Below are 23,165 nucleotides of genomic sequence, written 5' to 3'. Positions count from 1 at the left end.
CCAGGACCCAATGAAACCTTTCAGTTAAATACATATTCAGTGAACTGTATTGTGTGTTTGTGAATAAACAAAATATTCAAATTTAAAAAGCTATGTCAAACCCAGATATCGACTCAGTATTTGAAACTACATGACAAGTATACAAGGTGGTTTGTCAGCGAAGTTTGTAGTCCCTTTATGCTACACACAGAACTTAACATTAAATTTATAAGAAATTATAAAACTTTATTTATATACACATACACTGAACATTCATGGCACTAAAAGGAGAAAAGTTTCTGTCAGACTGGGAATTTGCATTACACATACCCACTGTATAATAAATATTTACTGGAAAGTCTAAATGCCACAACAAGAATTGTTGTGGATATGTGAGTCACTGAGTTCAAATATATTTCGGGCTAGTGTCATTTCATTTTCACTGTTATGGGCTATCGGCAATACAATTAAAGAATTTATTAAGTCACAGTAAAGTACGACCGACACATTGAAGTCTAACGTTACATAAGGGCATTACCGACTTAGTGGTAAAATGTTATAATGTTAATTATATAGCGACTTGCTGTTATTGCTATTCCACGGAATGTGAGTCGGTGTGAGGCGTTCAGTTTGTTGGCTGCTGTGTTTTCATCCCAGCTTTCCCCTTTTGTCATGTCTGTACCATGATGTGGTGAGTTTGTCCATGGCAGGAAGGGAAAGGGGGGAAGCTGCACCGTTTGACTCCGCTCCAGAGAGTCAGTCCTCATTCAGTTTCTCCCGGTTTATTGGCAGTAACTCCCGGGCGAGCCACTGCCTCCTTTTGGTTTTACACGGGGAACATGGCTGTGTTGAAGATACAAGACCAGGTAACGTTATGTATCTGAGTTAGCGAACAATGTAACTCATCGGTGTCCCTATTTGGTAAAACTGATCAACGCTAGTTTGCTAATAGCGTTTCTGTGTGTAACATTAGGCAACATCGTGTCACATTGACTGTTCATTTTAAATTGCTAAGTTTATTTATGGTGACTTAAACTAGTCTGGGGAATGACATTTTTAAAATAGATCTAATGGCTAAGTAAATGTTGCTTCGGTTTGCTATCGTTCTTACCGTTAGGTCAACTGACATGTTAGCTAACTAACGTTAGCTAGCGGTAACCAGTTAACAGAAAACGAGTTAACGTAAGTTCAGTACCTTGCCAACGCCATGCCAGCCGTTGCTTCACTTTCACTTAGTTCAGTTAAAACGTTATGTTTCGTGTCAAGTTAGCAGAAACGCGACCGTTTTTCCACTGTCTTCACTTTTTTGACGGTTGTTTGTTGCTTTTATTCTGGTGGTGATGTACTGATGAACACAGCTGGATAGCTACGAGGTTAACAGGGTGGCTAACTCCCTTGTGATGCTAATGTTAGTTAGCAACTTAAACTCAATGCAAAACAAGAACTATGTCATCCTATTGTAAGGTTATTAACGTAAAGTTGGTGAAACGTATTAACTGTTATCTTGAATTTGATTGCATATTTACGACTTAACTGACTGAAGGCCTGTTTTCTACCCAGGGAATTGCTTTGTCAGCTGTCGAGGTCAGCTCCCTGCACATTTTCTCCGGGGTAGCTGCTTTGGTGGGCAGTCACCTGTTGCTCGAGATTAGAAGGCTGTCAGACTAAAATAGCAGGTGGTGCTGGTTACAAAGTCTCCAGCTGTGGTCATGAATTAAGACACTTTCCACAAGCTTAAATCGGTTGTTATGAACACTGCTGGGAACTGATGGCAGTCACACAGTGCATTGTAGGGACACATACATAAGTAAATAAGTCTACAAGGGCTGGCTCAAAGAGTGGATTAAGACTTTGTTTCAGTCAAGAACCTCCCCCCACCACCATTTGGCTGACTTTTGGTGTAGCCAATCACATTGACATGGGGTTGTATGTTGCATGACATATTAAAGAAAGTTCACAAAATACTTTTGTCAGGATATTTTGATTGTGTATGCATGTGATTGGCCAGTAGAGGGAAGTAATTAATTAGGCAAACAATTAAGTCGGCCCGATTACATTTTGTAATCATTTACACTATCAAAGAAATGACTGATACTGATATGTGTGCTTTCCATAAAATGGCTTTCATGTTGAGGTCAGAGAGGTTGGGGGTGGGGAGACCAATTATTTTGGAGGTGTTATTTGTGATTCGTGTAAATTTGTTCTTATTGGTAACAGTGAGTATGTTGAAATAACATTGTACAGTAAAGAAGGATGGGTTGAATTATGCTTTTCAGCAGCAGAAGGTGGGGAGCAATCAAAAGAGATTTAAGTTTACGGATGGCTTTGTTGGCAGTGTTTGAAAGTGTCTGAAAGGCATTTGCCATCATTTATTGCAATTTAAATGAATAATAATAAATTAATGAAAATAATTGTTACTTGCCCCAATTAATTATGGCAGACAATAGAAACCCTCATATCTGTTGGGCCTAAATGGTTATAGTAAGATATAATTTTGTTATTCTTTGGAGTCCGGTAAAAATATGAACTTCAAAGTAAGCCACTGATTGTGTAGCTCTGTGGCCTGGCCTGTCCTGGTCGGACCACTCTTCCAGGCAGTCAAGAGGAGCGCAACAAACGGAAGAGTGTGTGTGATCAGATCCCCCCTCTCTATCCTCCATTGTTCTCCGTAGTGCTTGCTGACAGAGAATTGGACAAAGGGACAAAAATAGTCATGCACTGAGGACAGGACTAGAGACATGAGTGTGTGTCACTTTTGGGAAAGGCGTCTCTTTGTCCTCTAGGGGGCATCCTACCACTTTGTAGCATGCAAGTGTCCTAACCAGGCTATGGTCCTGCCTGAAGAGAGGTGGTAGAGGCATTTAAAAAGACTCACTAAAAACAGAAGGTAAAGCATAGTTTTGTTAATTTGTTTGTTTACTTGCCCTGGGATTTTCAGATGTGTCTGTGATGCATTCATCAGCAATATGCTGTTAATAGCCGGTAGCCAAAGAGCCTCTAAGCACCATATAACCGCTTGTTTGTGCACTTAAATAAAAAAAAATTAAATGTGTACAGTATACATACAGAACAATTGCTTTAGGTCTCCATTTCCCCATACTGTCAGGCTTATCCATTAGATGAGTCATCATGGCTGCGATCCTGCTCGGAGACGGAGTCGATGTGCCAGGCCACCGATACACACTGCCAAGCCAACACTTGGTCTGTGGACATAACCAAAATCAATTTAAAATGTAAATTAAAGGTAAGAACTAAATAGACTATAGTTTATAATTTAAATATGTATAAAAATGAATGAAAAATAGTAACATGAAGGTTTGTCACAGTCAGGCATTAAAACTTTTTTTCACATCCATGCAATGTTAATGACTCATGCTCAGTTTGCATTTTAGTCAGATCATTTAATGGATAGCATGTCGATATGTACATGTAATGTCAGGGCAGGAAATTATATTGTAAAGCTTTGAAATCTAAATGTTTAACATCTTAACTGCTGCTCCCTGTGTGAGTGTGTCCCAGCACACGTACACACACGCACACGTGCTGGCCTTTGTGTTTCGGGACTGCTATTACATTACACACATTGCTTCCTGTCACAGGGTCAGAGCAGAGGTCAAAGCATGCGGAATACTTTCCCGTACACATGCGCAGTGTCACGTTGGGTCTCTCATGAAGTAATGCTCGGAGGTTGTGTTGGAATTTTTATTTGTGAAGGTGTTCTGCCGGCACCCTCTTGTTGCGGTGTTCACCTTGTGCATGTTCTCCTAGTGTCCCATTGCTTTAGGGCATTTGAGCTCTGCCTGCTGCCTCATGAAAGCACACATCCAGCTCATCACAAAATACATTTTTCATTTTGCTTGTAATTAGGAATACTCATCTTAATTTGCTGTTGATCACGCTGTAATGCATTTCCTGCCAATTTCATGTGCTTGCTGTGCTTTTGAGTCCCAATTACAACTTTAAACACACATGAATACACATACAGTTCACAGAAAGACTCTACAACAGGTCTGCTCTGTAAACATCTTTGGGCTACGTTCCTGAGAGCATCCCTACTGTTGAATAGTGTGATAAACAAAACATTGGTTGGTTGTTTATATTCTTTGCTTCCCAAGTATCATTCTTTATTTGTGCCTTTGAGGCAAATCGGTAATGCAAACAGTAGTTGCTGTAGGAGCAGAAAGACTGTGTTAAGCTATGTTTCATATTAAGTGTGTAAGTGGTAAATCCATTAGACTAAAAATTTAAGCCCGTAGAAAAACTCCATCCAACTGAATCTCTCCTCTCATTTGCCCTCCCTCGCTCTGTCCCTCCCTCTGATTTAATGGGGTTGTGTGGCTTGGCAAGATAGCTCTTTTTAGGATCTGTGTTGAATATGAAGGAGACCGAGACACACACACAGACATGCACGCACAGACTGGTCTTGTTAGCTACCCTCACATTCTCTGGCAAAGCCAGTTTGTTCCAGTTTTATAATGAGGAGATGGGGACTTTTGAAGCTATGCCACTGATGCACCAAAGAGAATACTGAAACACACACACACACATACACACACCAATCTGGTATCCATTCTCTTTTATTCCCTCATATTTAGAAGGGAAGGCCATTTTCTATTTTAGCAGCAACTTTATGAAGTTGCAGACCACTAAAATCTTATTTAGCAAGCTAGAAATCAACCCAACAGTGTAGTCCACATGGGTTTATTTTTATCATGCTGTGTGGGGTACAACTTTTTAGATTGCTTCACCCTTGGCCGTTTCATAGAATAGAAAGAGACCTTCAATGCTTCACACCATTACTTTAAAGCAACATTAGGTAGTAATTTTATCTATCTAGTATAAATTAACAGCTTCAAAATCTTTTTCATGGTACACTGACTTGTATAGGGTGAATGGTGTCTCTGTCTCTGTTAGTGCCACTCCGGCCTCGCAGTGCCTGCTGCTGCACTATGTAACATTGGAATCCCGAGCAGGACATTTATTACGACAACGGCGTAATACTTTACGGCACTATGAAGAAAAAAGTATATAAAAATGTAAGTTCCTTGGAAGAAGCTAGCACGGCATTGTCAGTATGGAAATAAAGGCAGAGGCTGCGAAGAGACCGAAGAAGACGGAGGAAGCGAAAAAGGAGAGACCAAGCAAGAGACCGGACAAGATTAAATAGGGGACTGGCTTTTACTCGTTGCAGGACAGATGCTGAGCTGGCCTTCTTGCTGTTGGACTAGTAAGATATAACTTTTTAGCTTTATATGTCTTGTGGTGTTGCACTTGCTTGCATGTTTGCCTGTCTTAGCAAAGTTGTCGAATCAGTCAGAGGTTTCACAAAAACTATAAATCTCGAATTGATGTTGGCAAACTTATAAGGCACTGTAACACAGTCGGACAACTGTAACTGTTTACTGTAAGTACTTTTGCCCGGTTGCTGTCTAGCTTTGTTGGCTAGCTTGCCAGCAGACTCTATGGACATAACATTAGTTAATGGCAGAGGCGAAGAGACTGAAGAGGACGATGACAGTGGAAGCTAAGAAGAGAAAAAGAGATTGACCATGGAAGAGGGTCCAAGGCATTGGCGAGAAAAAAAACAAATCTTACATAATGTTGCTTTAATTTACAATGCCAGAGATCAGAGATTTGTTGAGTGGACTAATAATGAATCTACAAGTCAAGGATCAGAAAGTCATCATCGTGGTTGTAAAACATACAAAGAGTACTGAAGCTCTCAACAAACATGGTATTGGTTGCTGATGATAGCAGGGCTTGAATTAACCAATAAATAGTTCTGCACCATCATACTGTGCTGTAACATCGTTATTCACTTACATTACTTTAGTTTACACTTAAATAAACTGACAGGGATCTGATAACAATCAGGCATTGAAACAGGCCCCTGGCAGTCCTTCAGACCAGCATTTCTCACTTCTGTTGCCATTCATTTGACATTTTTTCTATATATTTGCTTCCTCTTTATCTGAGTTTCTTGACATTATGTATTTTGAGTCATTTTGTTTCTCACTTAACTTGTCTGTACCAAGCCCCCTCGCTGTTCTTTGTTCCTTTCATCTTCAGGTTTCTTTGTGTTTTGTAGTGCTCTATGTACCTGCCTATGATTCCTCTCTCTCTCTCTGCTCTTCTATCCCTACTCCCCTCCCCTTTCCTTTCACTTTCTTTCTCTCTGTCTGTCTGTCTCTCTCTCCCTCTCTCTCCCCTCCCCCTCCTACCCCTCTCTCTGTCTCCTTTTAAAAGAGCTGGCTTCAGCAGTCTGCCTGAAACGAGCGACGCATGCCCACACATACATACTGCCGTGGTCCACGCTAATCACAGGGTCCCTCTGTATTTGTGTGTGTGTGTTTTCAACTGACGTGTGCGTGTGTGTTCCTGGCTGCAGCTCAGCAGTGAGGATATGTAGCTTCCCGTGTGCTGCTAGGCAGCCCAATCTCATTCTGCCGCATGCCGCTTACCGCCACCATTACGCAGAGGAATTCCCTGCTGTCTCCGCTACTGCTGCTCACAGAGAGTGTAAGTGTGGGTTAGGGAGAGGAGAGAGGAGACATGCAGCAAAGCAACACTGACAGATAGAGGACAGAGCTGGATTTCACTTTGGATTTTACGTGAAGATGTGCAGTGTGTGCATGCGAGGAAATCACGCTGTTTATGGGATTTATTGCTGACCTTTGTGCTCCTGAATTGCGCACGTATGTAAGAGGGAACACTGTGTATTTATGTGTGTGAGTGTGAGAGAGAGTGAGTGTGTGAGCGTTCGCGTTGGTGTGTGTGTGAGTGTTCCTCCCTGATGCGGTCAGAGCGAGCTAGCCGTGTGTGTATTGTTGTGCTGGAGGAGGTGGAGGAGGATGAGCCCTCTTCTTCCCCCCCACCTCCTCGGCCCAAATCGTCCCCCGACCGCAGATCCCATCATGCCTCTCGAAGGGCTGGCGCTCAGGAGGACAAGGTGAGATTGAGTCCCTTTCTTTGGTTCTTCATAGGTTGAACGAGAGTTTTCTGAATCAGCTGAGGATTTGCAACGTTTAAGCTTTATGTACAGTTTTTTGTGAGAATGACAGCACTTACCGGGGTTTTGAGCACACCAGTGCATTTTTCACACCTGGCCCGAAGTTTAATCCTGTGCTGAAGTACGTTGTTACACATCCCATTGCATAAAAATACAATGCACTCCCAACACTCGTCACCCAGTGCTAAATATAGTGCCAATATAATCACTAATATAGCCTTGCCATATAAGATGACTGCTGGATTGTATAGGTTATCTGCAAAGCCTCGGCCTTTGTAGTCTCCAGTGTTGGCTGTATAAAGGGCAAGCCTATCATTGAACCAGGGTAGTCTTTTCATCCTATGAAAGGTGTTCTTTGAAGTGTACATGGGGAAGGTGGAAAGCCAGAGGAGATGTGCCAGCTCTGATGACAGGGTTTGTGCTCTCAGTCCGTGGCTACCTTCTCTGATCTCTGACATCATTGCCGTGGCCGTCAGTGTAATAGGCACGAGACAGATGCCGGCATGCCTGACAGCCCCACTTATTTTTAGTTGGGCCGAAATAAGAGAGGGATGGGAAAACAGAGAGAGTGTGTAAAGGAGTAGATCCTCATCGTAGTTACGTAGTAAGCCCTTGCTGGGGAAAAGGTGTGCTTTTGACAAAATCTTATCAATGAGACCCACAGTACTTCACTTGGTAGATTGCAAAGGAGGGAATGTCAATACTCTAATTTAGAAGGGCCTTGGAATGTGAAGCCTCTCCAGACTTCCCACAAATCAACATCATCATGTTAGTGTTCATATGTTTTAGTTTGTCAATGCATTTTCAATAATGCAGCGCAAAGGAAAGCACTGCTTATAGTAAATTGTCAATCAGAACGATTTTCCTAGTGAAAATCCTTCAGCTAATTAAAACATATTCAGACAAGGAAACCGTTTGCTGCTGTAATTATTAGATAAAAGAGAAAAGAGAGAGTAGTCTTACTGTACAGATAATATAATCACTTTGTCTCTTAGATCTTAGTGACAAATACTGATTCATAACCATGGTCAGAGTAACTAGTTTGTCACAGTTGTGCAATTGTTTAGCAATATATTTCAATATCAGCTGTGTAATAAAATGTTTACTTAGTTTGCAGACTTGCATGTAAAATTAAGCTCTTGTGCTTTGTAAGATGATGTAGGGAAAAAATCAAAATGCAGGCCAAAGTCACTCTATTGTAGATGAATTAGTTTTACTTTGATTTTTAACATCAAGGTTTAAGCCCTGACATTAACCATAAATATAAAAACATCACGAGGGTACTGTATTTTGAACCCAGTATCCCGAATTGAATTGTGTGCTTGAATTAGTGTTACTTCCCTTTACCTTTAATCTGAATGGACTCACTGTTTACAAATCCCAGACAGTATCAGACACCATGCTGTCATGATCATGCCAACTGTTCAATCACGCACGCACACACACATGCTTACGTAAATGAAACTAAACTAAGGATAAACTAGAAGTTCCCCCCCTCCTTATCTTTACATTGCTATATACATTCTTCACAAACAACAAACATTTACGTATGTGCACGTGTGTTTATGAGTTTATTGTATGCTGCAGCTGTTGCTGCTGTCATAAACAAATTGGTGATATACTGCCATTTGTGACCTATGGCTTTCTCCCGGCTCAGGATTATAGTGTCTGTGTGTGAGACTCTTCCATTTGTAACTCTCGTAACTCTCACTGATAACACAGTTGTCAGCAGTGAAAATGACTGCCTTGCAAATCAGGTATGTCGTGTACATCTGCATTTCCTCGTCTTTATTTTGTATTTTTTGTCTCTGTAGCCGTCTCTGTTAAGAGCCATCTTCAACGTGGACCCCGATGAAGTTCGCTCCCTCATATTCAAGAAAGAGGATGTCAACATTCAGGTGAGTCACACTCTTCTTTTAATTTCACCAGATTTTCTCCGAGTATATGTGTGTTTGTGTTATAATGGGAACCCTGTGTATTAGTCTTTGACACTGTAGCTTCACGAACACCACTATATATAAAAAAAAAACACACCAAGGAGAGCAGTCAGCCAGCAGGCTACAATTGATCTGAGTTCCTATCGATCCATTGACTGACTGGGAGTGCCTTTTGGCAGCTGTCAGCCAGGGCAGGACACATGAACTGTACATAACACTACCCCCTCCGGTGGTTTTAGGATATAACCTTCACCTGATACCACTTTAGCTCTCTGTCTCTAGTCTTTCTGAATATATTTCCTCAGTTTACACCACATCCTGTTTTCACGTTTTGTGTTTTTCCTCTACGAGCTGTCTGTAGTGCTGGGGTCATCACACTGAGTCTTCTGGAGTCAGCAACACTGGCCCAGGCCTATTGCAGTCACATGACATTTGTTTATAGCCCAACTCTGTTGATTGCTCTTCTACTGCACTGAAAGAGAGAGAGGTGGGGCAGCAGGGTGCGTTGAAATGATTGAGCGAAGTGAGGAACACAAGTGAACACATGAAAGACGTTTTTCTCCTCATGGCTCTAGTCTCATGTTTCTTGTGGTGTGCCACGGTGTGAGGTCTATAGATTTTGTTCGGGGCATGTCAGCCACATTATGATGTGTGTTTGTGTGTGTGTGTGTCTTGAGGCTTATGTTTATATAAAAAAGAGTAATAATACATAACAAGCTTAAATTTGTGTTTTTCTGTGTCATGCCAGGACAATGAGAAGCGGACACCTCTGCATGCTGCAGCCTACTTGGGAGATGCTGAGATCATTGAACTACTCATCCTCTCAGGTAAAACACTACAGCCTGGCTTTGAAAGCTGCATTCTTTCAATCTTTGGAGCCATCCATTCAATTTACACCTTATATCAATCCACCTACAATATCAATTCTACTTGAAGGCTTACTCATCCATCCACACTGGCTGTTAGCAGCCATCCCTGTATGCGTCCATCTGATCCTGTTTTTCGTACACATTAGCTCTCTAAATGTGTCTGTTTATTAGAGGTCGACCGATTAATTGGTCGGCCGATTTTTGGCATTTTTTAACATAATCGGCATCGGCCAATATCCAAGTATATCAAGCCGATTATTAGGCAGGCGCATCTGTGGGCAGCCTAGTGTTGTCGTGGAACACGTGTTTGACGCGCGCTGCCGCTAGAGTCATTTTCCAGCCGAGTGAGCAGCAGACCTCATCCAGTGCGTAAGGAGCTAACGTCAATTCTTATTACTCCTTTATATTTAATTAAAAACTTTTGATATGTTACTGCCAACTTCGAGAAAAAACCTGAATAAGACACATGACATTCGGCTAATTTGGATCGTAGTTGAAGTTGCATTATCACAGAAGAGTTGCTATCATGTCACAATAAGTAAGCAATAATTTTGCAATTACAGAGTGAATCTGAGACTTTTATTTGTTCTGTTTGTGTGTCTTATATTTGAGAGGGTTGTCACTCAATGCAGAGAAATAAGTAATAAAAAAGAGACCAACGCACTATAGGCTAGTGACAGACTGGCTTTGCTTTGCTAACGGGTAGCTACAGACAGACCCGATGCTAATACGGCACTGGAACCTTAACGACCGTTATCCACCGCACCGAATATCAACGCGGATTTCTGTGCTTCAGTTCGGTGCTACTGTTATGCCAGTGCTTCTCTTGGATGCTCAGAAAACGGACGTTAGAATAACAGAAACATCGCTTTACATACCGTTAGCAGTGTTGGAAAAGTTCGCTTTCTACATGAGTAGTTCAAAGTTCAGTTCACACATTTTAAAATGAACTAGTTCAGTTCATAGTTCATGCTTCAAAAAATGAACTAGTTCATTCATAGTTCTTTTTTTCCATATGTTGCGAGCTTTTTTAAATTATTATTATTGCCACAGCCCATATACAAACACAGACAACAATTATTTTATTGACGGGCAAAGTTTGCACATAAATGTAAGATTTTTCCCATCCTCACCGACCTCCTCATAAAATCCGTTTAAATGATCGTACGCGTCCTCGACGCTCGCTGCTTTGTCGACGGCGGACGCGGCGCAACACTGCTGGCTGGTGTTGCCAGATTGGGTGTTTTTTCGCTACATATTAAGAGCTGTTTACATGAGTTTTAGCCGGGTTTTCGCCTGGAAGGCTCTATAGAAATCTGGCACCCTATTGTACGCGCGTTCACAGACACCAGAATGAACGCGTTCACAGTAACGTTCATCAGGCAGTAATACAGTACGTTCAGTTCAAGTTCGCCCAAATTATGAACGCGTTCATTGAAAAGTATATTTGACAGTTTATTTTCTTCTTACCCGTTTTGTTTATTTAATATATTTTTTTTACATTTATACAATTTATTTATATATGTTTTTTTACATTATACATTTTTAATTTATAAGTGCAGAATGCAGATTGTTCATTGTTCAAGTGTTCAATAAATGTTTTTGTTGAGAAAGTTTGTCTATGTTAAGTAATTATCATTTCTTTTAGATTTTATCTTTCAAATAGAGGTTAAAAACCAAGCAAATATTGGCCAAAATAAATCGGCAGCATTAATCGGCCATCGGCCAACCCGGATTTCAAAAGATCGGTATCGACATCGGCGTGAAAAAAACCATATGGGTCGACCTCTACTGTTTATGAATTCACATACTTAGAGAATTTCATTACGCAGTCAGTTGTTTAAAGGAATACTGAACTAATGTATTTGTCTGCTTTATGTTAATCTTTGAACCAGGTAAAACTAAATTGGAAACAAATGTATTGTCTGTTTTTTGACTTGTTTGAAGAAACATGATTTGAGTCGCATCTGTTTACCGCAGCCTCTTTTCCAACCCACCACGCTTTCCCAAACTCTTCAAAGCCACATACTGTTCCTCGTCTCTCTCATCCTCACGTTGCTCCGCACTCCCTCAGTAGTTTCCATGCCAGCGTTACTGCTCACTGCTTGCCCTCTCTTGGTGACTAGTGATTTATCAACCATCTGAATAGGGTCTATGTCGGCTTGACTTTCTGTGAAGTCAGCTGAGCACGTGGGGCTAACCCAATAGTAACAGAAGCGTAGTGTGGAAGGGTGTGCTCGTGTGTGTGTGTGTGTGTATTCTCTGTTTCTCAATAATGTGAAGAGCAAGCAACAGGTGCAGCTTTAGGGCTATTTTAACCCCCAAGCTGTGCCAAAGAGGATCACGGGAGTGTTTTCTCTTCCAGGCACTATTGGCTCACCCCCTTCCCACAAGTCATGTAAAAAAAAAAAAAGCCTTTTAAACTATCAGTTTGTCTTTAAGGTTTTCACTCTTTTTTTTTCTCTCAATTATGTGTCTTGGACCTTTTTTTAATGTATCTTTAAATGATCAGACATTTGTACACGTTTCCACCATGTTTCTCTATTCGATGTCTGCCATTTTTGGCATCTCTCTCTTTCTTTCTCACTCTCACACTCTCTCACTCCCCTTCTCTCATCCAAGGAGCCAGAGTTAATGCCAAAGATAACAAGTGGTTGACTCCTCTTCACCGAGCTGTCGCTTCCTGTAGCGAGGTAACACATTAACAAAACACACATGTTAATGTTCTTTGCGTCTCACATACCTTGGAGAAGCCACTGTTTGATAAGATAAATTTGCCACCGGCAAAATAGCACTGCAACAAAAATGCAGACTACTAATTTCATTTCAGCAAGAGACAAAGCACATGTTAGTGTGGCAACACACATACCAGATAGAAAACCTTGGAGCTGCCTTACTGGCATGAGATTGAGAATTATTGCTGCTGGGATAATGTTTACAGATTTGTACAATCTGGCCTTAAAGGGGCAGTGTGTCGGTTTTGATAAACCTTCAAAATCTCTATACCTATTCCGCTTGGTCCTGGGCAACATGCCCACACTAACACAGCCCCCATGTGTTGTTTCTCCTTCTCAGTGCTATTGTTGGCCCCCTAAGAATAGCAAAGACTTTTATAACCACCCACACACAGCCACCTGCACACGCTGGCATGTACTTTGTTATATCACTGAGGCATATTATAAAATAGACCTTCTGTCTGCACACTCTGACCCATTCACATTCTCCATCCAGGATGCAGTGGCAGTCTTGCTGAAGCACAGTGCAGATGTTAATGCCCGGGACAAGAACTGGCAGACGCCGCTCCATGTCGCTGCTAGCAACAAGGCAGTGCGCTGTGCCGAGGCTTTGGTTCCACTGCTTAGCAACGTCAACGTATCTGACCGTGCTGGACGCACTGCCCTGCACCACGCTGCCTTCAGTGGGCACGTAGAGGTTTGTCTCTTTTAGACACCCACAGTAACACTTAAATCCGTGCGAACATCTAGTGAATTTGCTTTCGTGTGATAGATGGTGAAGTTGCTGCTGTCGAGAGGAGCCAACATTAATGCATTTGACAAGAAGGACAGGAGGGCCATCCACTGGGGAGCCTACATGGGTGAGACTGTGCATGTCTAATCCAAACACATTTTTTTATCAAGCTAGATGAAGCGTCTGTCTCTTCCTGGTCATACACACTGCTTTCTTTAATGGCTTATTCCCCTTGTTGTCAATTCCATAAGCAGGACATGGCAAAACAAAACTTATTTATATTGGACTAATGTCATTTCCTCCCCTCCCTCATTTGTTTCAGGCCACCTTGAGGTGGTGAAATTGTTGGTGGCCAGCGGAGCCGAGGTTGACTGTAAGGACAAAAAAGCTTACACCCCGCTCCACGCAGCCGCCTCCAGTGGCATGAGCAGCACAGTGCACTACCTGCTGAGCCTGGGGGTCCACGTCAGTACAGACACACACATATGCATGCACTAGCAATGTCCTTGATATGTATATAATGTGCCTTGACCTTTTGACCTAGCTACGTCTTTACCTTTAATTATACAAGCTTTAAATAACATTCAACGAAGGTTAAAGTCAAGGGCAACTGGACTTGGTTGAAGATATTGGAAGACGTTTCGTCCCTCATCCAAAGGACTTCTTCAGTTCTGACTGACTGGTAGGGAAACTCAGCTATTTAACCTCAGTGGGGTCGTTTGCCAGGGTCATCGATACCGCTGGTTCGTTAGTGTTCCTAGCTGGCATAACGACAGTCGTTATGGTCGTTAGGACTACCCGAGGCCAAGACCATCATTGGCCAATAGGTTACGTTTGTTGAGTTTCCTGGGAAGTGATGAAAGGACAGCATTGTAAGTGGGGGATAAGTGGTGGCGTAGACCCCCTCCCCTGTTCAATGACGGCTTCTCAACCCTGGTGTAGATGGCTTCATTGACACCTCTTTCAAACCATCCACCTTCTCTGTCTAAAATGTGCACCTGGTGGTCCTCAAACGAGTGTCCTCTGTCCTTCAGATGTAAGTAGACTGCAGAGTCTTGACCTGAGGAGCTGGCCCTTCTGTGTTGAGCCATGCGTTTGTGTAGTGGTTGTTTAGTCTCCCCAATGTACAGGTCTGTGCATTCCTCACTGCATTGGACCACATACACTAGATTGCTTTTCTTGTCTTTGGGGTGGACCAGCATCTGTCTTAGTGTGTTCTTGGGTTTAAAAAACACAGGGATGTTGTGTTTGTTGAAAATCCTCATGAGTTTCTCTGATAATCCAGACACGTATGGAATCACAATGTTGTTGCGTTTGACCTTCTTTTCCTCCTCCCCTGTAGTTTTGTTCTTCTTGGATCTTGTGGCTGTTTTCACAAAGGTCCATTTAGGGTATCCACAGGCTGTAAGTGCCCCCTTCAGGTGGTTCTGTTCCTTCTCTCTGGCTTGGGCGCTTGTTGGTATGTTTTCCGCTCTGTGGTGCAGTGTTCTCATGACCCCTAGCTTGTGCTCCAGTGGGTGGTGTTAATCAAAGAGTAGGTATTGGTCTGTGTGTGTGGGTTTTCTGTACACACCAATTTGCAGGCTCCTGTCCTCTTCAATGTGTACAGCACAGTCCAGGAAGGCCAAACTGTTGTTGTGAACATCTTCTCATGTGAACTTGATGTTACTGTCCACAGAGTTGATGTGTTCTGTGAAGGCTTGCACTTCCTGGCTTTTAATTTTGACCCAGGTGTCATCCACATATCTGTACCAGTGGCTCGGTGCTATTCCTCTGAAGGAGTTGAGGGCTTTGCTCTCCACTTCTTCCATGTAGATGGTTGCCACAATCGGGGATACCGGTGAGCCCATGGCACAGCCATGCTTCTGTCTGTAGAATCCTCCGTTGTACTGGAAATAAGTGGTGTTTAGACAGAGGTTGAGTAATTTACAGATCTGGTCAGGGCTGAGGCTAGTTCGGTTGTCCAGGGTGTTGTCTTGTAGTAGCCTTTTCCTCACGGTTTCTACTGCTTCTATGGTGGGGATGCAGGTGAACAAAGAAGTCACGTCATAGGGTGAGTTCCCTACTTGACAGGTTTTTCACCCATGTGTTGTCTGTTTCATGCGTTGTGGGGTTGTTGTCCTTTTTCCTCCAAGACAATTCTCTCCACTGTCTCTCTCGAGATAACATTAAGTCAAAAAGCCCTACAACTTGTACTCTGTTCCTGAAAAGTCATACACAGCCTTCTCTCCTTGCACAGGTCAACGAGGTGAATGCCTATGGCAACACTCCACTCCATTTGGCTTGTTACAATGGACAGGATGTGGTGGTCAGTGAGCTCATCGATGCAGGGGCCAACGTCAACCAGGTGCGTGCGTGTCTCTCTGCACAAGACTGTATGTGCATGGCAGTTGCGTGTGTTGTAATTGTGTTATTTGGTACCTTGCTTCAGGTGAACGAGAGGGGGTTTTCTGCTCTCCACTTTGCCTCCTCCTCACGCCAGGGGGCGCTGTGCCAGGAGCTGCTGTTGGCCCACGGAGCTCACATCAACACACGGGTGTGTCCATATGCAGATACACAGAAACACACTGCTTTAACTAAGAAACAGCTTTTGCTTTTTATCGATATTGCTGAAGTACTGTACAGCCTGTGTCCTCAGTTCTCATCAATGTATGCTGCTCAGTATCTAGTAGGAAACTGAAATGACAGTGTTGTTAACACTTTGGTAGCAGTGATGGAAACATATATTGGGTTCCCACAGCCTCAAGATGCAAGGCCATATGGGCTGATGAAAGGGGGGTGGTTGGCTCCCCGAGGCTGCAAGCTGCTCACGGAATATGTGTGTGGGTGTGCGTGTGGTCCACGAGGGGGTCTAAGATTGCTTCTGTTCATTTAAAGCTTTCTAACAATAAAGTATTATGCTCACAGTTGAGTCAGGTTTCCATACTGGAACTTTAATGTATGTCTGCATGCACTGCATCACTGAAATATAGAGTTAAAACTTGACAGAAAATCACAATCATCGTTTTTGTCCCTCTTTGCTTCTCTCCACTGTCTCTCCCTCCATCTGTCCAGAGTAAGGATGGTAAGACTCCCCTCCACATGGCAGCTACCCATGGAAGGTTCTCCTGTTCTCAGGCCCTCATTCAAAATGGTGAGACTCTGTCCAGTATGCTTCATGCCTGAATTCAAATTAATGTGGCACAATATGCAAAATTATCTGGGTTTTTTTCACTGAGTAGAAATACATATACCCTTTGTTTACGTGTGTGTGTGTGTGTATGTGTGTGTAGGAGCTGATATTGATTGTGAGGACAAGAGCAGAAGCGCTGCCATTCACATCGCTGCCCGCTATGGCCATGAGCTCATCCTCACAGCACTCATCAAACACGGAGCCAACACAGCCAAGTTAGTAACAATTGACATTTACATTCAACCACCTGTCTATCTTCCCACTATAATCAATGCTTCAGTAATAAGAAGCACAAATAAAAAAGGGACAGATCAATAACTGGAGATGGTTAACCTCAGGAAAAAATATTCTTTCAGCCTCTTTTTGTTTTGTTTCTGTCATTACAAATGCACCCATGCTGTCACACCTTACCCTCCATGTCCTGTGATGACTTGTCTTCTCTGCGTTCAATCCTCTCAGGAGAGGCATTCATGGGATGTTCCCTCTGCACCTGGCAGCTCTCAGCGGCTTCTCAGATTGCTGCAGGAAGCTGCTGTCCTCAGGTAAATTCATGCTGACACCGTTCTTGTCACTAAATCACCTAGTTGACACCCTAAATGATGCCGATTGCATATTTGTGCAGGGTTTGACATAGACACCCCTGACGACATTGGAAGGACCTGTCTACATGCTGCTGCAGCTGGAGGGTGAGTCATCATTCCTGCTTATTTAACAGAATTCACCTTTGTCCATCTATTTAGTATACATTTTGAATTTTGTTTGAATGGATATAGTTGACCATTGTGGTTTTAAAAGAAAATAACAGAAAGCTCATGTGCACTGAAATATTATCTGCGCACTTGTTTACAATAGACTGGTATGCAACTTCACTGTTAAAGCTTTCTCTCCGACCAGGAACCTGGAGTGTCTGAACCTGCTGTTAAACATAGGAGCGGACTTTAACAGGAAAGACAACCATGGAAGGTGAGCCAAGCAGGCAGGTTTTTTCTAGGAATGCCTGGAATAGAAATAATATAAGGTCTGAAGACAGAGGTACACTTTTGACCACGAGAGTAGAGAGAGGGTATGACGTCCTCGCTGATGTGCTCACTCTCTCACCATTCAGGACTCCACTACACTATGCATCTGCAAACTGTAACTACCAGTGTGTGTTTGCCTTGGTGGGCTCTGGGGCAAGTGTCAATGAGCTGGACGAGAGAGGCTGCAGTCCCCTGCACTACGCTGCTGCAGCTGACACTGATGGAAAGTAAGTCCTAATGTTTTAATTGATTTAGTTTATAGCTAACTATCAAAGAATCATCAGTGTCAAAAAAAGTATTTTGTCTGCTAGGTGTGTGGAGTACCTGTTAAGGAATGATGCTGATCCAGGAGTGAGAGACAAACAGGGTTATAGTGCAGTGCACTATGCCTCCGCGTACGGACGCACACTCTGCCTGGAACTGGTGCGTACGTAAAATATATTGTGTGTCCTACAGAAAATATGAAAATCATGCAAATTGAAAGCTGATCTCTTCCTTGTGCTAAAAGTTTTTAGAACTGTTGAGAAATCTACAGTTACAAGTTCTCTTGTCGTGGTATCATAAACAGGCTTTCTCTTTGTTTCTTTCAGATGGCAAGTGATACACCGCTCGATGTGGTAAGAAAGAAATTTCAATCGTACTGTAACACAAGGACCCCTTACAGTGATTCTTTGTACGTAGCTCTCTCTGGTGGACAGATGGGGGAAAACAGTGGTTAGCTCATCTGGTGAGCAGATGAAGCTACTGTAAAACCTCTTCTGTCTTGTTATAGGTTTGATAAAAATGGGCAGGTCAACGTTGTATGCATTTCGCAAAAAAATTGCTTCTTAAATCTAAAACTCCTCGTGGGCACAAAGCTTTGCAAAGCACTCTTAATCACCCGTGCAGCTGCTTATTGCCTGAAATGAGAAAAATGTGAACCATCTCTCTATTTCAGTTATTGGAGACATCAGGAACAGACATGTTGAGTGACTCACAGAGCCAGGCCCCCGTCAGTCCACTCCATCTGGCGGTGAGTTCAAAGATGTTCAGTGTGTCTGTATTTGGCTTTGGGTTTGTTTCGCTCACACCCAGGATTTAACAGTCACTGCCGTGTCTATTACCATTAGACATAAAAGACTTGTATCTATTGGTGTGTGTCTTCCATTGACTTAGGCTTACCACGGACACTGTGGAGCTTTAGAGGTCCTCTTGTCGTCCCTTCTGGAAGTGGACGTTTGCAGCCCAGAGGGCCGGACCCCTCTGAGCCTGGCCTGCTCTAGGGGTCATCAGGAGTGTGTCTCGCTGCTGTTGCACCATGGCTCCTCGCCCATGACCCGTGACTACACTCACAAAAAGACAGCCATACATGCTGCAGGTATACACACAGGCGGTTACACACACAGATGCATACAACCAGAGAAATCTGTTTGGAGGGGGCACCTTCACGTCACATCAATAATGTTTATTTATTTTCTCTAGCTATGAATGGCCACCCAGAGTGCCTGCGCCTGCTCATGACCAACAACGACCAACACATTAATGTGGACGCACAAGACACCAACGGACAGTGAGTGTGTGTGTGTATAGCGTGCATACAAAATGGTTTAGGCTGGAGGCTTTCACTGAAATTATTATGCAACTATTTTGTTTGAGGAGATTACTTTAACTAATTTCACTTGCAAAATAAATCAAACGTGTTATGTCATATTTCCACTCTGTTTGCAGGACTCCGCTGATGTTGGCAGTGCTGAATGGACACACAGAGTGTGTGTTTTCTCTGCTCAGTCAAGGAGCCAGTGTAGAGAATCAAGACCGCTGGGGGAGGACGGCACTACACAGAGGGGTGAGACATTCACACAAACCCAATAACTTAATACTATATTTTATTATAATGTATTAACTTGTGATTTATAATTTAACTAATGATTTCCACTTGGTAAATTTTCACACAGGCAGTGACAGGCCAGGAGGAGTGTGTGGAGGCCCTCCTCCAGCGGGGGGCCAGTGTGTGTGTCAGAGACATCCGGGGCCGCTCCCCTCTTCACCTGGCATCTGCATGTGGCCGTGTGGGTGTCCTGGGTGCCCTACTGCAGGCCACCAACACCTCACACACTCACAGACACCTCACTGACAACCAGGGCTATACACCACTGCACTGGGCATGCTACAACGGTACGAGGACACAACATGACAAACATGTCTGTTCTGTATAAACTTCATATTTACATCCGTTCCTCCCTTTGCACTTGTGTCTTCTCTCTGTTTAGGATATGATGCTTGTGTGGAGGTGTTGTTAGACCAGGAGGTGTTCAAGAAGATTAAGGGCAACTCGTTCAGTCCACTGCACTGTGCTGTGTAAGACAATGTGTCTGTTTGTTCCAATAATTGTTTTTCTGTAGATCGGCACTGGTCTGAGGGTATGTGACGGTGTGTGTTGTGTGTTACAGTATGAACGATAACGAGGGAGTGGCTGAGATGTTATTAGACTCGCTGGGCACAGCTATTGTCAACACCACTGACTCCAAGGGCAGGTGACACATGTTTTTGGTAAAGTTTGTTTTGGGTGAGCACAAGCTCTGCTGGTATATCGTTAACTGTGTTTGTGTCAACGCAGGACCCCCCTTCACGCTGCAGCTTTTTCCGACCACGTAGAGTGTGTTTCCCTTCTGCTGAGCCACGGAGCTCAGGCAAACGTCGTCGACACGCACATGCGCAGGACGCCGCTGATGATGGCAGCTCTCAACGGACAGACCAACACTGTGGGTCAGTACAACCACTGCCACATAGATACACTATGATTTCTAAAACTTTGACATGTAACAGTCTCTGTTAATGTGTTGCAGAGGTGTTGGTGAACAGTGCTAAAGCAGACTTGACACAACAGGATACAAACAGGAACACAGCATTACATCTGGCTTGCAGCAAGGTAACAACCATTCACAGACAGGAAATGCTTTTTTTATTCACTGGCCATGGTGAAATATGGATAGTAACATGTCACCAGGCACATATAAGGATGACTAAAGAGAAGACAAGTAGTTACAGATACAGTGTTATCTGTCAGCTGGTGAAAAGGTTAATTACACATCCAAATAATAGTGATTTTTTTGTTTGTTTTGTTATTGTGAATTTAATAAAGGCTTTCCAAAATTTGTGTATTTGTCCTACATGTAGGAAGAAATAAGCAGGTAGTCTGAGTTCACATTTGAAAAATATACAAAAGAGGTAATAAATTATATAAACACGTCAAAGTGAAGCTTTTCTGTCTTATCACAAGAGGTTTTAATTTGAAAGGCTTAGCAATGGTTAGAATGGGACAACTGGACAATCATATTGTGCAATTCATGATTATACTTGTTCAAAAGTTCAGCATCAGGGCCTTTAATAATCCTTGAGCACCTCCATGTTGACAAATAAAATAGTCTGTTTCAGTAGGTTAATTTCGGCACCATCATGTAGTATTAAGGACTTGGCCAATCATGGAAGGACTAATACCAGTCAGTGTGCTGCTGATAGCGGTTGACTCATTGGCAGGATATAGTTTATATCCTTTCAATAATTCCATCCTGGATTTCTTGTATTAAGAGTCTTTTGTGGACTGACAGATTCTGTGTGTCCATTAAGCTGAGGTTTGAGTATATTACTGTTGTTATTTTATGCCTGTTCAAATCCATGACTATGGTTAAGGTTACGCTCTATGTACAGTTCTCATTTATTTCATTCAGTGTACTCTGCTACAGCTAAAAGGCTTTAATGCAGTAACTTTGCTTTCATATTTGAAGAAGTGCTCTGTTTGCTTAATGTTACTGTTTTTTCAATATTATTCAGTTAAATTTAGTTCTATAGTAGCTTCATGTAGGTGGAATAGTGGTAATATGTGTGTGGTAGTTAATAAAGCACAGTTCTTACCGGACTATCTAAATTCAGGCAAGCAACTACACCTAGGGATTCTTCATCAAATAGGAGGTCTTAAGCTTGGGCTCACACAACCATCGCCTTCTCCATCACAATACTTATTGTCATTTTTCTCTGTTCTTCATTCCTCTCTGTTCTTCTCAGGGTAATGAGACGAGTGCCTTGTTGATTCTGGAGAAAATCAGTGACAGGAACATCATCAACTGCACCAATGCTGCTCTCCAGACGTACGTAGTATTTCTAGGGTGCAGGCAGACACTCTGCTGTACAGCAGGGTAATCTACTAATTTCAGACTGGACATATGTTTTGACAGTGTGTCTCCCTCTACCTTTCTGCAGGCCCTTGCACATAGCAGCCAGGAGGGGATTGACTGTGGTGGTCCAGGAGTTGCTGGGGAAAGGAGCCAGTGTGTTAGCAGTGGACGAGAACGGTGAGCTTTCATTTTAATGCTGTAGCACGCTCCTCACTATTCATGTGTATTTCTAAAGTGAAATGTAATTTTTTTATTTTTTATTTTTATACTCTCTCGCACCTCTCTTAACCCTAGGTTACACTCCAGCTCTGGCCTGCACTCCCAGCCGTGACGTGGCCGACTGCCTGGCGCTCATCCTCAACTCCATGATGCCCACCTCCCCTATGGTCACCATAGCAGCTTTGCCTGCCCTTTCTCTTACTCAGACTGTCATCAACCACCATCCCACCTCCAACCACATCTCCAAAGGCGTGGCCTTTGACACCCCACCTGCCCTGAGGCCTGACCATGCCTCATACTGCAGGGCAGAGCGTCTGCTGTCCTCTGTCACTGGCGACGATGAACTGAATGACTCAGATTCAGAGACATACTGAGAACATACCTGCAGTTAGACAGAGCCCCATAATACTGGCAGGCTAGCCAGCCACTCAGGAGCCTTAAAAGGTCGCTGACCAGGAACAAAAAGAGAGAAGAGAGTGGAAAAAATACAGACAGTGTTCAGGTTTTTTTTAGGTAAGCCTCTTCAAAAATAACCATTGTTGGAAACTAGATGTTTGTTCCCTTGGGGTGGAAAATAATGTACTAAAATATAGAATAAGGTGAATACACACTACATTTGTCTCAAGACACTACCACTGTATGGTCAGTAACATGGCCAGTGTCTTTTTAAATTTAGCCCATATTCTGATACTTTCTGGAGTGTTTTTAAGCCTTTTCACAGGTTTTCCTACTGGACAAAAGGCCAGAGGACTGCTTTTTTTGTTAGCATGATTGTCTTAAGAAACAACAGAGGGACAATCTTACGGGACCAGGAGATTGATTACTGTTTGTGGTATTTATGAATTTTTAGTTGGAGTTCTTCAAGCTATCATGGCTGTCACTAACGCACATTGGTAATGCTGCGTTGTTTTTGAACCACTTTTCAATTCCTAGGAGAGGAAATCATTATTGAATCCTATGAATTTATTCCAAGTGGAGACTGAATCCTTGGGAAGTGATTCTGGCAGCAAGTGAATGGATGTAAGACGCAGAAACTGTATGATTGTATCAGGAGTCAGTTGATTGATGACCAGAATGAGCGGCCCAAGGAACTTTTAACTTGCAATGCTGTAACTACTCAATGTCTGTACTGTAATGGAGACAGGGGAAAGTGGCTGTGTGAGTGTGTGTGTGTGTGTGTGTGTGAGAGGGAGAGAGAGAAATAATATTGCCTTCTTAGGAACAAGCTACTTTCGGGCAGAGGATGCACGCAACTTGGTGCAATGTTTGTATAGATTAAGTAATGAAAGAATGAATAAAGAGATTTGTTTTTGATTTACTGTAGTGTGTATATGACAAAAGA

The 23,165-nt window shown here is 42.8% G+C and overlaps 1 protein-coding gene across 3 annotated transcripts; it reads left to right on the top strand.

The window, feature by feature from the left end:
- Nucleotides 1–328: 328 nt before the first annotated feature.
- On the top strand, nucleotides 329–23,138 carry LOC119906830 (serine/threonine-protein phosphatase 6 regulatory ankyrin repeat subunit A). Of its 3 annotated transcripts, XM_038724232.1 has the most exons (30): nucleotides 329–845; nucleotides 3,086–3,223; nucleotides 8,803–8,886; nucleotides 9,674–9,752; nucleotides 12,417–12,487; nucleotides 13,026–13,226; nucleotides 13,302–13,389; nucleotides 13,585–13,727; nucleotides 15,502–15,609; nucleotides 15,694–15,798; nucleotides 16,317–16,395; nucleotides 16,535–16,649; nucleotides 16,894–16,976; nucleotides 17,057–17,120; nucleotides 17,329–17,397; nucleotides 17,540–17,680; nucleotides 17,765–17,876; nucleotides 18,044–18,070; nucleotides 18,391–18,465; nucleotides 18,609–18,810; nucleotides 18,915–19,002; nucleotides 19,161–19,278; nucleotides 19,388–19,607; nucleotides 19,703–19,790; nucleotides 19,883–19,966; nucleotides 20,050–20,198; nucleotides 20,279–20,361; nucleotides 21,495–21,577; nucleotides 21,690–21,781; nucleotides 21,899–23,138. In XM_038724232.1, exons 1-30 carry the CDS (start codon nucleotides 819–821, stop codon nucleotides 22,195–22,197), a joined length of 3,315 nt encoding a protein of 1,104 aa, XP_038580160.1. In that variant the 5' UTR covers nucleotides 329–818; the 3' UTR covers nucleotides 22,198–23,138. The 3 variants fall into 3 exon arrangements, with proteins under 3 accessions (XP_038580160.1, XP_038580162.1, XP_038580161.1); XM_038724234.1 differs by lacking the exon at nucleotides 3,086–3,223 and having other exon boundaries at nucleotides 341–845; XM_038724233.1 differs by lacking the exons at nucleotides 329–845; nucleotides 3,086–3,223 and adding an exon at nucleotides 6,773–6,928 and having other exon boundaries at nucleotides 21,899–22,197.
- Nucleotides 23,139–23,165: the final 27 nt, after the last annotated feature.

Source organism: Micropterus salmoides, unplaced genomic scaffold (assembly GCF_014851395.1).
Source record: "Micropterus salmoides isolate LMB-PRFRI ecotype aquatic unplaced genomic scaffold, ASM1485139v1 Ms_hic_scaffold_17, whole genome shotgun sequence".
In the NCBI taxonomy this organism is placed as follows: domain Eukaryota; kingdom Metazoa; phylum Chordata; class Actinopteri; order Centrarchiformes; family Centrarchidae; genus Micropterus; species Micropterus salmoides.
Note: the sequence above shows the minus strand (reverse complement) of the source record. Positions and strands in the feature narration are given on the sequence as shown.

Bases quoted from the DNA above. Each gene is read 5' to 3' on its own strand.
- LOC119906830 (XM_038724232.1), top strand. From the start codon at position 819: ATGGCTGTGTTGAAGATACAAGACCAG. The intron at 12,488-13,025 runs GTAACACATTAA...TTCTCCATCCAG, and splicing joins CTGTCGCTTCCTGTAGCGAG to GATGCAGTGGCAGTCTTGCT. The intron at 19,967-20,049 runs GTGACACATGTT...GTGTCAACGCAG, and splicing joins ACCACTGACTCCAAGGGCAG to GACCCCCCTTCACGCTGCAG.